Here is a 17,394-nt window from a genome sequence, read left to right as displayed (position 1 = left end):
CATATGGGACCAGACAAGGAACAGTCCTTAGGGAAGGCCGACAACCCGCACATCACTGACCACACCAGTCATTGCAAACACCTCGCGGTCCCGTCATGGAATGTCAACGGGTTGGGAGACAAGATAAAACGAGGGCTGGTACTACAGTACATTAAACGGAAAAGACCGGCGGTGGCTCTATTACAAGAATCGCACTTGGTAGGTTCCGCGTGTAAAGCCTTAGACAGATGAGGATATAACATGGGAGTCCATTCGGAGTTCACCTCCGGATCCAGGGGTGTAGGAATATTGATTCACAAGCGATGTCCACTGGTAATACAACAGACATGGACCGACCCGCAGGGCAGATTCGCGGCATTGGCGGGCCAGTGGGAAGGGAGACGATACAACTTTGTTTCAGTATATATCCCGCCGGCATTGCAGGGTTCCGCGCTCCCAGACCTCGGCGCATTCCTGCTTTTGCAAGGAGCAACGATTATAGGGGGGAGATTTTAACGCTGTAATTGATGCGACCATGGATAGGCGACCCCCTAGAGGACCCAGCAGCTCCAGTTCCAAACTTAGGAGATTTCGTAGATACGATCGGCCTAACGGACACCTGGAGGGCGAAATTCCTACATGATAGGCAATACACCTTCCACTCAGGAGTGCATAACAGTGAGTCACGGATAGACCACATTTTTACCCAGATGCTGGGGTTGGAACAGATAGCTGAGGTGACACACTTGCCCAGGGGAATATCAGACCACTCCCCGATAATGCTCACCTGCTCATCAGGCATCCCAGACAGGCGTAGGCTCTTCCCGATTTACCCATATTATTTAACAATTAAAGAGATTAAGAAAACATTGGTCACCGCCACAAAGCGATACTTCAATGAGAATGCACACACGGTAAAGTCACCAGCGGCGCTCTGGGAAGCCTATAAAGCGGTCCTGCGGGGCCAGGCCATATCCTCCGTGTCACACCACAAGAAGCGCCAACGCCAACAACTCAGTTTGTTAGAAGAGAACTTGCAAAGGGCAGAGGCGGAACACGCCGCCGACGTTACGGCTGCCACCACGCATGGCCTATGGGGCACAACAAGAATACAGGACATTTGTATGGGAGGAGGCGAAATCTAGACTTCAGAATACAAAGCACACAGTATACGAACAGGGGGACAAAGCAGGTAAACTACTGGCCTGGTTAGACAAAAAAGACAAAGCTAATAGGTGGATAGCAGAGCTTGCCACGCAAAATGGCGCGGCAATCACAGACCCCCAGGCCATAGTGGAGGAACTGGCGGCACACTATGAACGTATCTATACGCCGACAGCCACGGCCACCGTAGACGACAACAGAGCCTTCCTACACGACATCCAAATGCCAACGTTGGCTCAAACGGCAGTGCACGCGCTTGAGGCGGACATTACACAGGAAGAAACGACTCAGGCGATACTCGCACTCCACACCGGTAAAGCCCTGGGGCCTAATGGTATCCCAGTGGAACTCTTTAGGCACTTGGCTACGGTCCTCACGCCCCACCTATTGAACATGTACAAAGACAGCTTAGAGAAGGGGGATCTTCCCAGAGACCAGCGCCTGGCTACGATAGTAGCAATACACAAACCGGGCAAACCGGCAAACAGTTGCATGTCATAAAGGCCCATATCCCTGATCAACGCAGAAGCAAAGATACTAGCCAAGGTGCTGGCAATGCGGCTTCAGCCTTATTTAGGGGCGGTGGTTCACCCGGATCAATCGGGGTTAATGCCGCACCGGAACACGGCGCTAAATTTGAGGCGAGTGCATAGTGTCATGGCACGCAAATCTCTAATTAAAGAGGACGCTATAATCCTTTCCTTGGACGCACAAATGGCGTTTGATATGGTGGAATGGCCATTTTTATTCGCGGTACTTCACCATTTGGGTTTTGGGCCCAAATTCATAAAATGGGTGGAACTGCTATATGCGAAACCTATGGCACAAGTGGTGGCCAATGGGAGAATCTCAGGCACCTTCCCACTGGCCAAAGGGACACGGCAGGGATGTCCATTGTCACCGCTTCTATTCGCACTCGTACTGGAACCCTTGGCGGCGTGGATACGACAAGACCAAGTAATCCGTGGGCTCAAGTGGGCGCCGGGGTGGGAGGACCGAATATCGCTCTATGCGGACGACATACTCCTCTATCTGGCCTCGCCGGCCCGCTCCCTCAATTGCCTCATGGATATCTGCGCGACGTTCGGCCGGGTCTCAGGATATACAATAAACTGGACGAAATCGCATATTTATGTACTCTCAGGCGCTCAGCCTCGACTCCCACGAAACTGTGCTGCCAAGATAGTGCCTGATGGGTTCAAATATTTGGGCATCCATATCACGGCGCAGGATGCCCACTTCATAGCTGAAAATCTCAAGAAACCTCTGGAGCGGTTCCGCAGAGATGTGCAGTGCTGGCGTGCACTGCCGCTCACCCTCTTAGGCAGGGCGGCCCTCTTTAAAATGATGGCACTCCCGAGGTTTCTGTACGCCCTGCAAAATACACCATTTCCGATAACCCCATCATACTTCAGGGATATAAATAATGAACTAAACAAGCTGCTGTGGGATGGCAAGGCGACACGTATAGCGATGCACAAACTAGTGAAGGGCTGGTATGACGGAGGGATAGCGGTCCCCAACATTAAGGTATACAACTGGGCCTCACACCTGTCGGTAATTAACCAATGGCTTCACGCTGATCAGGAAGATCCGGCCTATCGCATGGATAGGCATCTGCTGGGTGCAGACAATCTTATGAGAATACTTTACAACAGAAATCAACATAAACATCTCATAGGCCCTACAGCCCATACAATTAGGATCTGGCACGAAGTACAGAGGGATATGGGGTGGGAAGGAGTCATCACGCAGGCGACACCACTCTGGGACACAAACAAACTAGGGAGGCTAAAGAACACGAAGGGTTTCCGACAATGGGACCTGATCGGTATTTCGAGGGTGGGGGACTTGTGGAAAAAGGGGGAGACCGTCACATTCACGCAGCTGCAACAGAGCTATGGGTTGGCTGACACAGAGATGTTCAGATACTTACAAATAAGGCATGCACTAACAGCACTCATACCACAAGGCACAAAACTGCCGGAATCCTCACCCCTCGAGGACAGGCTCCTTACTGACCATATGACGAAGAAAGCTATATCACTCACATACAAAAAAATCATAAATAACCAACCAGACCCAACACAAACCCTAAAAGCTAGATGGGAGACTGACGTGGGGGAGCTGGATGAGACGGATTGGTAGGAAGCACTGGCATCCCCACGAGAAGTGGCGATTTCGGCTCGATTTAAATTGACACAACTGAAGATACTGCATCGTACCTACTACACCAGGACACTACTGCATAAATTGCACAGAGCCGATACACCGCTTTGCATTAGACAGTGCGGGGAACGGGGCACATAATATGGCAATGTGTCGAAATCCAGAACTATTGGAAAGCAATAATGCGCACAGTCGCGCAGGTAACTGGTATAACACTGGTTCCTGAACCGAGGGGATGCATCCTGAATGTCTGGGAAGCAGCAGACATTACTCAGACAGTACAAACATGGGTAGCACTAGGGATGGCCTTAGCAAAAAGAGATATCGCGCAGCAGTGGGGAGCCAGGCAAGCCCCGACACTCTGAAAGTGGTGTAATGGTATGGACGAACTAATGGTAACCGAAAAATCGGTCTACATACACAGAGGCTGCCCCAAAAAATGGAATAAGATATGGGGGAAATGGAATCTATATCGGGGCAACATCTGTGATCCTCCGCAGGAAGAATCCCATTCAGACAATTCCGACTAGCAGGGGTGTGTATAAAGAGCTCTGAAGAGAGATGTTGTGATGTGGTTAAAGAGACGGGTGTAAAGGTAATGAAGAAACTGAAAGGGGTCCTTAATGTAAGACACAGGCTTAATCGAGAAAGATGTAATGTACGTTGTGAAGAACGATATGGTATTGCAGTAATGGTTGATAACGAAAATCTTAATAAAAAGAGTTTAAAAAAAAAAAAACTAGAGAATTGGTATAGGTTAAAACAGTACACTAAATGGTAAATATAGAAGAAGTACTAGTACTCATTATCTAGAGAACTTTTTTGCTCCTGAGAAACTGTGTTTTTCCCCCAAACATTTATTGCAGCAGTGCAGAGAAGTAAAGGTCCTCACTTTTCCAATTAAAGAAGTACAGGTACTCTGCAACCGACTGTAACCGCCCATTTAAAACCTCTGGGTTAAACGTATAGGTATTAAACAAAAGGCACATCCTTAGTTGCATTACATGCATACATCAGAAGACCCTCTACCCATGTGCCTTTTATTTAATTGTCGTTGATTTAAACATCATCTGGTATTGGCGCTTAAGCACGAGGCAAAAAATTACTATTTGTTGGCACGAAGAGAAGCCAAGTCTATAAGGCAGTAGTCACAGGAGACATGAAAGCAAGAGCACGAAATTAGAGATAATCGGTTAAGCACAAAGAGGAGAAGGAGGATATCAATGCCTTGAGAGATTTGTAACCTAAAATACAAATGCGGTCAAACAACACAAATACTGGCAGGCGGTTGAATGTTTGAAAAGGAAAGACACAAATTCAAAACCGCTCGACCTAAGAGGATCGATACTTCTGCATTAGAAATACTGCAAACATTTCCCTTCCCCTTCATACAGAAAAGGTTAGGTATTCAAAGGCTGGCAGGGTTAACCTATTAAAAAAATGCTAAACATCTCAGGGATAGGGGAGGGTCTTTGCCACACGAGGAGGAAGATCATGATACGATACAGCGGGAGAAGCATTAGACATAAAGGAAGAAAGACAACTGGTAGGCGAGGGGTGCATGGAAGATGACAAAATGCAAGCAGGAGACATACCAAAACAGACTAAAAACTGGCAAATATCGCAAGAGACAAGTAGGAGGTTATATTACGATAGACATGCGGAGAAAACGTCAAGAGAAATAGAAGATGGTGAGGCACCAGCACAAAAGAGGCCGGCAAGAATGAGAAAACAACACAATAGGGAGCAACGAGTTAGAGCCCGGGCCGGGTAGGCGAAGCCGGACCCGATAGGGGCCCGGGCAAAACGCCGTCCGGGGGCGGCGCCCCTCCCCCCGGCCACCCCCACGGGAATGCAAATTAAGGGCTAGGCCGACGGGTGCCAGGATTGGCCCCGAAGGCAGGAGCGAGCCCCCCCCCAATCAGGGGGCGCGCTCGTGGGCCAGGGGGGGGAATAAAAGGGGGCCACCAGGGCAGGTCTCCACAATTCCCCCCCCCGGGCCAAGGGCGAGTGAAAAAGAGATCCGACGCCTGGACGGGGTTAAAGTGGTGCAATAAATGGTAGCGAGGATAAACAACAAAAGATCTGAATAAAAAAAACTGAGATACAAGCAGATACGTGAAACGGGCGATAGAAAGAAAAGGTCGAAACCTTATCAACACAAAATGTGTCCTGGTAAGAAGAAAATCCCCACACTCGACTCTGGAACCCCGACTTTGGTGCAGGAAACCAGGGTTCGAGCCTCGAGGTCGCGTCCGCATCCTGTGATTCTGGGCAAATCACTTAATCTCCCCGTGCCTGAATGTGTAATGTAAATACGGTGCTCATGTAAAGCGCTCCAATACCTTCGGGTCGAGTTCGCGCTATATAAATATGCACACAAAAAAACATTTCACCACTCTCCTTTCAAGCATTCTTCTCCTCGCGGCATCATGCCACCCTCGACATCTATCCTGCCCCCATCCCACTCTCTATTTGTCTCTAGGTCGGTTTCCATCGACCCCATCCCTTACCCTAACCTCCTCCGCATATTTATACTATGCTCACCATCTCATAATCCTATCACCTTTACATGCCTCCACTATGCTCCTCTACTCATCCCCTGCAAAGCCCCCGCACTCCTTCATGAACCCTCTTTATCTCTCACGCTGCCCTGCTCTTCGTCCCCTCCTGTCCAATGCCACCCTTTCTGCCCTCCTCCCAAGTCCCTAATGTTCCCCTTAGAATCCCAACAGCCTCACCCAAAGAGGCCACTGAAGAAGGACTTGGAAGAACGCATCTTCCCATCCGCTTCGGCCAAAAGCGCTAGCGCCTCTTTCTCTTTAGCCGAGGTATCCATGGCTGTGTCAGTTCACCACCAAACAGCAGGGATGACAAGAACCGAGCCGATTGCGTCACTTCCGCCTCACACTGACAGCCACCTTTTCCCGAAATGTTCATGCGCAGATCAAACTCATTTTGGACGCGCTACCGTTCTCTTGTCACGTGATGGTCAGATCTGATTACGCATGCGCTCAACAGAATCAGGAAGTGTAGCAGACAACGTACTGCTTAGCAGAAAGCTGCCCGAAACTTTTGAAGATTTGTTTATCACCACCGTGGAGCCAAATGCACAAATATAACAATAGACCGAAACTGCTGCTGCTGCTTATTTTGCAAAAAAGCAGCATCACAGGGACCTGCAATTCACAATAATAATGAAAAGGACTCACCGGACGCGCCGCCGTCGTACCGGCATGTTTAGTTGGTTTTCCCGACTCCAGTGCATGAACAATTAAACGTGATCGTTCGTCATAATCGTGGTCCTGGACGATGCCATTTGCTTTGGGATCGTCATAATTGGCTCTGGACGCAGAAATTACGTTGTCCTGGACACGGGAATTTCGTAGTCCTGGACACTACCGTTTCATACGTGTCAATTTACCCTGAATTTAGCGGTATCACCCCCTTATTTTCGTGTCCATTCCAGCCCGGCTCCAGGAATTTTTATTTGGGTGGGCCAAGGGTGCATTTGGGTGGGCCACTGGGGGACCAATTTGTCGCTTTTTGTGGTGGCCTACAAGGCCAAGATTACATCATACCTGCAAACAGTCCCCATGATGCAGCCGATAGATTCTGTGTGAAGTAAGAGCAATGTCTGGACTGCAGTGCAAACCCTCAAATTCCAACAGGCCAGGATTCAACACAAGTACTTCCAGCCCCGATTATCCACTTTTCTACCATCCTTCTCCTGTGCACCTTATCTCACAGCTGACTTTGGGCCCCAGCCCCATATCGGCCACCATCCAGCTCCACTTTCATTATTCCTGTAAAAAACATTAGTAGTATCACCTTCAAACTTAAAACATTGACTATAGCAGTAAATATAATTAGCACACACTTTAAAATATGTTCCACAATTGCCCTAATTACCTGACTGCTAATTACATAAAAACAGAAAGGCCATGACAGGGCCAGCTTTAGCGCTAGTGCAAAAGTCTTTTTTGGTGCCCTACCACTGACTTCTTTCTCCGCAGATACCATTACTACCACCCTCCAACAGTGCCCCTCATCACTCTGTAGCCTCTCCCCCTCAGACTCCCTCACTACCACTCTCATCCCTCCATAGCAACGCCCCTTCATGACCTCCTCCGTGGATTCCCTCATTTCCACTCTCCACCAGCACCCCTCATCTCTCCGTAGCCACTCTCTCATATGAATTTCATTTGTTGTATAGCGCTACTCCTATCAGTGGTAGGGTGCCACAGTACTTTACATCACGCACATATTCTACTGAGACAAGGAATCATACAAGTATGTAAATCAGTCTATAGGGAATGTCAATAAGCCAATGAGGAGTACAAGGTGTAGGAATCACGTCATCCATAAGGGTGGGCAGTATATTTTAACAGGGGAAGCAGAAACTCAGGATTTAAAGCATACCCCAGGGGTTAGGGGTTGGCTTTACTAATAAAAATGTATATCGACCCAAACTCTATTTAGCAAAATTAAAATAATGAAAGACTGGGAAAGTTCTAAATATATAACAACACAAAACAAAGTGAAGTTCTAACTATACCATTCATGTTTGTATGCAGCTCTATGATGACAGTTCGTAGGTCACTGTCCAATGTTAGGAGCATAACTTCTGAACTGCAAGTAAGACAAGAATGTCTGTGACAACGGCAGTAACCCACTGAGCTATCCACATAAAATACAGTTTATCTGCATTTCAAAACTACCAACAAAGGATTGATATCCAGCAGGATCATTAATCACCAGTTATCTTGCCATTTTTATTGTTTTCTTGCATCCCTGATGAAAACGATTTAAATGAAACATACCAAAGTATGTGCCTTGCTGGGCCTGTGCAGATTTAAAAAATAAGACCAAATAGTAACACATTCTCTTACCTACTCAGATAGTCAAAGTTTGTGTCCTTATCTGATAACCAGCTGCAGAGGTCAGTAAAGGTATAACAGAATAAACAAACTTATTTTCTCCAGTTTTGAAATAGAAAAGGAAATATCCTCACAGCAGCAGGACGGTAGGCAAAAGTTACTCTGTGCCAAATAAAGAATTGTTCCCCTTGCCATGTGCGTATTGTACCTGCAGTACAAAGCCCACCTTTCTCAAAGGAGTTACGTGATTGGGTTTGGGCTTTTTCTCACAGCCATCCCCAATCACGTAATTCCCAGAACAGGAAGAAAAACACCGTTTGGAGGAACGTTTTAAAGTATACTACCCATTTTCTATTGGCCTTCGTGCAGTCACTGCGAGGCCCAAGGCTCATGTTTGGGTAGGCCAGTCTCATGTTTGGGTGGGCCTGGTCCACCCGCTAGAACCGGGCCTGGTCCATTCCCCGTTCACCTAACCGTATTACCCTCTAATACGTGTGACTTCACTCATATTTTTTTATTCAAGAGGTTTATGGCTATACGTTCTGGGATCCTATTTATAGAGAGGGGGGACACTAGGAGCTGATTATTAGGTCCAGTGACCCTTGCTCCTGAAAAGTAACTAGTACACAAAGGAAGTCACTGTTCCTTGTAGAGGATGAAAGAGGAAGAAACTTATTTTCCTGTGCTACTCTATCTGTAGGGGACAGTGTGTCCTCATCATAATGCCCTCACACACCCCGAAGGATGTCATGCTTCATCATTTGGGCTTTGCTCCTCGTCGGGCCGGTGCTGCAATACCCTACGGGTCCCCCGAAGGGTCTCTTCATCGGAGATCTTTTGATGAGAAGCCGTTTGGGTGCGTGGGTGTAAGTGGCAGTGAAGTCTAAAGTGGTGTGTTAAAAAATGACTGATGGGAGAGGGGTACTATTTATTAGGGTGATCCCTCTGTCATTGTTAAAACAAAGTGTGTAGTGCTGCTCTAGGGGATATTATGTCCCTCTGTAGCTGGGTATATGTCCCTAAAGGACATATATAATGGTCAACATGTTTTGCGCTGTATGTGGCCTCAGAAGGAGATCCAAAGCGCTTCTTCAGGACCAAAGGAAGGTCAATTTTAGTATCAGTGGCGGCCTGAACTAACCAGTGCCACCAAGTTTGTAGAAGGGAGTAGCGTTTCCCTTAATATTAGCTCAACAGGTTATTGCTTGTGTTTGCAGAGATTCATGTGATACCTGCAGGACACAAGTTCTAATCCTTGAACTATAGCTCACTGAGTTATGAATCTGCATCAAAGCAGAGGTGTAGTATTTCCGAGAGGCAAAAAACATAAAGCATCCACTAGGTATTTAGATTTGGGTTTCATTGTGGCCAGACGTCTAATTACATGCAGGTGGAAGGCGGAGGAGCCTCCACCGATGAAGGCTTGGTTTCTGTCCATGCTGAATTGGGTGAAGGCGGAGGTGGTTTCCTTAATACGTGAGGACACGTTGGGGCTGCGTAAAATTCCCCATTTCTGCTGCATGGAATGCAATGCTGTGTACGCTGCAGGGGCTGTTGACTCCGGACGACCCCTTGGATGTTCCTACTCCGTATTAATAGTGTGTCATGCATGTGTAGACCTATGGGCTGGGCTATGCTTTGATTTGTAGACAGCGTCCCTTACACCCCGAACTGTACTGCTATTCTCCTAATAGTCAGGATGTGCACCCATATGATGGTTGACAGGGTTCTGACTCATAGCATTTGGAATCCGTGTTTCCTTGCCCACCTTTATGTGGCTCCTGTTTCCCTTCCTATCATCCTTTCCCGATAGTGTTCTTACGTTAAGTGTTTTCATAAGATCATTTGATTATATAAGCAGATTGATGTGATATGGCGGAGTGAAGCCATAAGAACCGTACATATGTACTTGAAATGTGATTATATAGTTGAGTTATATTGTACCACAACTAGATTGAACAGTATTGTTGATGGAGGCTCTGCGATTGCTGGGGTATGCCACTTGTTACCTATTGCACCTAATTCTACCCATGTAACCATCCCGATGAGCTGCTGATTTGCAAGTTGGGTCTGACTAATTACGTACTGGTGCTGTTTGATAATTTCTACCATGGTATATATTTTTTTTAACTTTATGGACAAAAACTCTAATAAACAGATGAAACAAAAAATCAAAGCAGAGGTGTAGTGGGATAGTTTGTGACAGCACTTGTCCTCTGATTCAGGAATTTGGGGGTTACCAGTAGGGAAATAAGTCCATGCTGACTAACAAGCTGCGCCTGTTGTCTGTGTGCACTCTGCAGCATTAGTAATCACACAGCCGGCACTTGACTGTGCGATGATCCCAGGGTGCCGGTGGCGAAATTGCACCTGTCTGGGCAGGGAGGCAGTAAGAGACAAACAATCCCCAAGACTTTGGAACACAACTTAGTCTAGTCCTCTGAACTGGAATGCTTTTTCCAGGACTGGACATGCAGTCTTTTCTGGGAAATGAAGTGAATGAATATGCCTGCAAAGCTCTTGATCTGCTGTCAGTGGGCAGCAACATTTTCAGTAATCTGCTCTGTGGTCCACAACAAGTGCCCCTTTTCGACCAGCCACGCGCAGTGCTGATTCTTTTCTACCGACACATCACTTGCTTTTTGTATTTCATTCTGTTTTCTGTTCTTCTGTCTGCTTTTGTTTCCTCTCTCCATGAACATTCCTTTCTCAACAAGGCGCAATCTTTAGAAAGTAACACCCCTTACAAATCTTTTTTTTTCTTCCCCTTGCTCTCTGATTTTCCCTAATTTTACAGTGTTGGATGTGTAAGTCACTGCGAAGGAAGTACCACCTGGTAGTTTTCCCTACTGTTAGCTGTGGATTATTCACACAAGTGAAATAAAACTGTAATATAAAGTTAAAAAAAACTGGAACGTGCAATCGATGGCGACACCTCAACTCTACATTTAATTTGTGCATCTAAGAAATGTTGACGCAAGAAATTCCAAACAAGTTTTTAGTCCGGGTCAGGATGCCACGTGAGGGGGCCGGAGGCAACCCCATTCCTCCGTTACTGCGTATACAGTAGCTGTGGACCAGACATTGTAAACAAGCCGGGCACAGGCTAGGATGTGGTAGCCATAGCAACCACTCATCTTTCTTCAACCTGTGCCCGACTCAAGCTCCAAAAACTCTACCTGGAGCAGTAAGCAAGCTGGCTGAGTATTATTTTTCTGACAGCCACAGCACCTCGCCACAATTCACAAATGTCCTTCAAGCCTGAAATAGCATTTTGATGCCAAGTTGCAGATACTAAGATTAAAATGAGGTATTATAAACCCTAATGTGAGGTACTTGGCAAAGCTGGGGGTGGATATTCATATACCGTTTTTACAGCAAGATAACATTGGTACTATTTTACAGTTCAGTTTTATTCGTATCTGTCCGTAATTCAGAAATCCAAATTTGGTGCATTGTTGGATTTGTGTGGAAGGCCATGATCTGCTCCAGCTTGGTCATGAACACAGTTTCCATGTATCCAAATAAGCTTTATTCGACAGAAGTGTCATCAAAGCATAACACAAACGATGTACATTAAGACACATATATGTGCACAGGTAAACACTTCTTAGCATTAATCCAGCGCAGGACTAGAAAATGGGGAATAACATTTACCGATACCCTCTCTGCATCGCAGACCCGACGTCACACTAGCTCATTCACACATGCAGTCATTGGTGGGGCCCATAACACCAACACTCATTCGTCTCTCACGAGTCTGCACACACAGGAGGGATGAGTAATTCAAGCGCTGGACATGGGGGGAACACCTTATAACCTATAGGGAGAGAAAAGTTATTTTACAAAATATACATTATAATCCTAAACATCAAGGCACTCCACCCACTTGGCCAATGGACCAATTTAGTTGGATTGGTTGATGGTGACCTAGTACCAGCTAAAACACATTTTAAGACTCGGAATCCTTATTTCCCTTAATGAAAAACCACAAACTCATATCTTTTGTTAATCAATAATTGTTTATCTGAATTTTCATAATGATTTATATTTGCATTTGTCTCGTCAAAGTTTAGAATTTCTAGATCAATTCAAGTAAATTGCAGAACATCATATTTACCTAATCTGGCTATTTGGAGTCCTCTAATTCATTGGCTCTGCATAACCAAATTTTGTCGTAAATTGTCCGAAAAAGCAGGCCAAAGCTCAAAGTCCTCTGCTCAGCACATTACAATCCCAAATTTATCAAAGGACCAGAAATCGTGCAAGCATCTATCATTGCCCGTGGATTTAGAAAAAGTTTGCAGTCATCAAGTGGTCGGGCAGCATCTGGACCATCAGGAAAGGCGTCACGAACGAAGGTGAAAAGAGATGAATATGATGATGTGTTGAAGTACACCCTCCCTACTCTACTACCCTTTTTATAATAAAATCAAGTTAAAGAAGATAAAATTTTAAGCTTTAGGACAGTCGTGATTGGCTGTTTGGGATCGTCCGATTCTTATTCTTAGTACAGTTCGAGGGGTGAGGTCATTTGTCAGCTAAGTGGCGGCTTGTTCCAGTTTACTGTAAGGTTGATTGTTCCACTGTCTTGGCGAACCTCCAGATTTACATCCTTGACCGGCAACATGATGAGCAAAGGTCGCTAAGCGGTTCAGAATATTTCTCGCACATGCGCAGCTCACTCCGCGCCTCATGAGACAGTGGCCACTTCTGCGTGCGATGTCAGCGGCCATATTGGATTTAGGCCCAGATGTCAACTTAAGCGAAACAAACACAAAAGAATGATTAATTCATGGAAATGGTGATTCTAATGTTAACCCCTTGCTAATCCCTCTATGTGCTTGTATTTATCTAGCATATAGCGACATTTAAAGCTATTATATTCACCTTTTTCGATCCTCCTCGATGATGCAACATCACAAAGCAACATATATCATGCAGTATTCTATTACCACATATACTATTCATTAATATGCATACAGATTTTAGTCATAAGAGTTATTTAGCCATGCAAAATAGCAAATCCCATGTAAAGTTTAAGTTTTAATAAGGTTGATTAGTATACATGCAATACTCGTTTAATAGTATTATAGTTAATAGAGTATATAATTAGTATTTTCATGGAAGAATAGAGGAGGTATACAAAATGTTGCACTACCTGCTCCATCAATCCTCCCTTTGGTGATTTTATCACCACAATACCTAAAATTTTGTAAATTTATTATAAAAAGAAAATGAATTCATAGATTATTAGTTCACACTTCTGTTTCCCCGATTTCTTCTCCTCTTGCTTTTCTATACATACTATCTTTCATTTCTTCTAATTCTACTTCTTCAAATTCTCTTTCTCGTCTTTTACTTTCTCTCTTTTTCAAAGTTTCTCCTTTTACATTTTTCTGTATTTTCTTTATTTTGCAACATAAACATCCTAGTCTTAAAACTAATATTAGAAAAATTACACAGGTTAGTGGAAATAGGATTTTACCTATAAATGTACTACCTAATTTTAATAGGAAATCTTTAATGGAAGATAATTTCTTTCCAATCTTTTCCCAAACACCTTCAACCTCCAGTGGTGCAATTTCCTCATGCAAATCAGTTATATTTTTAATGTATGACTTTAGATCTTGACTTTCGTCAGGAATATAAGTACAACAATGTTGAACTTTCAGCATTCCACAGACTCCACCCTCTTTTGCCAAAATTATATCAAGGGCAAGTCGATTTTGCATTATCATGGCCCGCATGGCAACCATTTCGGTATTTACCAATAAAAATCCTCCAGCGGTGCTTGTTGACAAGCGATCCACTACTGTTGATAATTTTCTAATTTTATGTGCATTCAGAGATATTCCCACTGCTGGTATCAATGCTCCAAAAATGTCTCCCACAATTTCTGACCAAGATTCTCTCTTTCTGCGTGTTAGTTGTCTACCTACCTGATGTACACCATCTCTTCCTCTTCCCACATGGAATATCTTTGGGAAAACCAGGCCCACATAACATGTGCCAAACCAATGATCTGGTAATCGATAATATGCTTTGTTCCCGCACATAAAATATAATCCAGGAAAAACTGGATCATTTCCTCCTTTAAATCCCCATCCACCCATGATTCGATATGTATCATGGCAATCACTTGTCCCTACAAAATAAATATCATATGCAGTTTGATTTCTTCTAATGCACAACTTTCCTTTCTGGGACCAATCTAAAGCCATTGTTGGACTAGCTTCTACTTTCAAATGTTTTTCTTTTTCAACATCCCAGACTGTCCTTTCCTCTCTTCCCTCAGATGCTTTCTTTTGCATTTTCAATCTCCTTTCTTCAACCATATCCAAGAACACTTTCTCCTCCTTCTTTAAACTGTGGAAATATGGATTTTTCTGGTCAGTTATGTCCCCTATCTTGAACCCCAACGGTTTCATGTATAAATCACAAGTACATGTATGTTCCCTCCAGTTCCAGTTATGAAGACGCAAACACATGTGCGTCCACCGCCAACATGTCCTCTTTCAGATCCACCATGAATGGGCTGGATATTCCATTCCTAAGTATGAAAGGCCACCGCCTTTATATGGTTCACTTATGCCATTTTTACAGTCCAGGCAAGTAGGCCCTGATTCTGCCATCAAGTCTTTTCTGCCTTCTGCCTCTGAAAGCTCCAGTCTGAGCTCGCATCTGTACCCATGAACTTTGTCCTACTCCCTGCGCGGCTAACGATGCCTGACTCCAGCCTGTTGCCTGCCAAAAACTGTATTTCACCTTCAAGATTATCTGCTTTGCTCCGCTCCCTATCCAATGCATTCCTGTCTAGTAGTTTAAGTAAACATTCTTTTAGCTACCGAGCAAAAGGCCCGGCTTCTCTGTCTTCATGCAAGTAATTAATAGCTCTATTACCATGGAAGATTTCTGCCCTCGCATCTAGTGTAGACACTTAGACGCTTGTACACGCACTAACGAACAGTATAGTCAGTATAGAATAAGATTCTATCCTAAGAAGACCTTTCTTTTTGGATAACACAGTTCTTTAAACATAGGATATTAGATATGATTTGGGATTAGGTTGACATAACCCCAGACTTCTGTCTCCACATGTAGAGCTAAATGTCAAGTTCCCTTCATCCCCTAGTTACACGTCAATCACACGTCATGCTGCTGCGTGCGCATCTCTACCAAGTATTTCTGCTGACATTGCGAAATTCTTTCATGGAACCACCCATTTATGACATCAGACCCAATGACGTTCTTTAAGCTACGCCCAGTTACACCTACTTTAGTGACGCATGTATGTTCTTATCTTTGTTATCAACTGTTACGCCTCCTGCGTTTGTTTCACCGTAATGCATATTGTATAAAAATGATTACCTGTCAATAAAGGGGGTCCTTCACTTCCTGAACCTTCGTGGTGATGGAATATGGAATCCTCGATTCGAATCGATTTTGGAATAAAGCCCGTTCCGAACCTCTAATACCACGGATTCTGCCTCTTATTTTACTGAGCTATTATTATAGATTTTCCGCATCAAATTAAGTCCCGGTAATTAAATTATTTACCACATAAATGGCGCCCGAACAGGGACACTTTCTCATCTCACGCGCCGGAGGTGCGTTGCAGGCCCGGTCTCCTGTCACAGCTGGACGGACAACAACGCGTACCCACAGGATTTCCTGTATCTCCCTCCTGCCGAGCGGGGGTAACTGAGGCTGCGATCAACACCCAGACGAGGCGGTGAGAAGTGCGAAGTATCCCGACCAGAGCCTAGCTGAGAGAGCAAGATCCGAGGTATACAGAGGCCCACCAGTTCCGAAGTTCCGAAGTATCGAGTCGAGTCCAGTCCGGTCCGAGTCCAGTTCAGTTCAGTTCCGAGGCCTTCCGTTCCGAGCTACCCGGTGAGTACCATTATCGGGGAGGCGTTCTGACGTGCACATAAATTGTGCCGGTCAAGACGGGTTTGGGTACACAAATCCGGTCTGCACTGTTTCAGCAGTGTATCTGTACTGTTTAGCAGTATATCAAGTATGTCTAGTATATGAAGTCAGAATTATCTAGTTAGTATCGAGTATTATGCTTAGTGAACGGCCATCATTGTTGTTCATTCAATGTTAAATGTTTTAAATACGTTCTGCATATTGTGGTGTGAATGACTGTTCATTATTGTATTTTCGTTGTATTAAACGTGTTCAAAATTTAGGTATCAGATCAGATCAGTTCTCAAAATGCCGCTCTTTTCGAAATTAAGACAGATCAAAACTAGAAAAGGGTTACTCGAAGAAGCTGTTCCCATTCCTCCTAGGGACACTCCAGGGTACTTTATGTATCATAAACATGGCCTAGACGCCATATTATTTCTTGATTTATGGGTAGACTACACTAAGGAATTACCAGAAAGTCAGAGGTGGCCCGCAGCTGGGACCTGGGATGCAGATTGCATCGTGAAAGTAGAGGAAGAATTATGGAAAAAGAAAGCTAGACAATCACAGAAAGACGCCATTGAATTATGGCGTAAAGAATCGTATAGACGCACGGAAAAAGCACGTAGACAGGAAGAGAAGAGTAAGGAGAATTCAAATAAGGTTCGAGAAAATATATTAATTGAAGAAGGTATTCGAGTAAAAACAGAACAAGTAGACAGACAACGAAATACCCTTATGAATGGTATGTATCCTCTCCTGGCCAAAGGATTACCTAAGGCTACTCCGGAGATACCAAAAGACTTGCCACCCCCATTGTTTCCGATAAAGGTACATCCCAAAGGACATCCCAGAACCGCAGAAGATGTTTTTCTTTCCTCTTATTTAGATGACGCAGCTCCCGAGTATACTAATGCTGCGCCACATAGACCGCCTGCAGAGGGGGTTCAACGCCAAGACCCTCTTCCGTCTGTACCTCCGCAACAGCAAACTCCGACACAAGTTCAGGCAAGCACATCTGCTTCGACATCTGTATCCACGCCTATAGTTGCTATATCACGTTCGACGAATCCTTTCACATCCAGCACCCCAGGTGGGGCTACCGGAGGTACATCAAACATTTTTTCCACGCCACCCAGAGTAAATAAACTTTCCTTTCAAGAATTAGCTCACCAACGTACGCCCAAACTAGTAACTCCCAACACGCTCAAGGAACTTCTAATAGATTGTAGATATGACCCGGTGCCCGGAAAAGGGGACGAAATGATGCTAGCATCATTACGTA

The 17,394-nt window shown here is 44.9% G+C and overlaps 1 protein-coding gene across 1 annotated transcript in view; it reads right to left on the bottom strand.

The window, feature by feature from the left end:
* NAPA (NSF attachment protein alpha) overlaps positions 1 to 6,262 on the bottom strand; it is a 348,255-nt gene extending 341,993 nt beyond the window's left edge. Inside the window, exon 1 of the mRNA XM_085625252.1 lies at positions 6,054 to 6,262. Within this exon, the coding sequence (XP_085481378.1) occupies positions 6,054 to 6,151 (98 nt within the window). The 5' untranslated portion in view covers positions 6,152 to 6,262. The remainder of the gene's footprint in view (positions 1 to 6,053) is intronic.
* Between the last annotated feature and the right edge of the window lie 11,132 nt (positions 6,263 to 17,394).

Source organism: Triturus cristatus, chromosome 9 (genome assembly GCF_964204655.1).
Source record: "Triturus cristatus chromosome 9, aTriCri1.1, whole genome shotgun sequence".
NCBI classification, from domain to species: Eukaryota; Metazoa; Chordata; class Amphibia; order Caudata; family Salamandridae; genus Triturus; species Triturus cristatus.
Note: the sequence above shows the minus strand (reverse complement) of the source record. Positions and strands in the feature narration are given on the sequence as shown.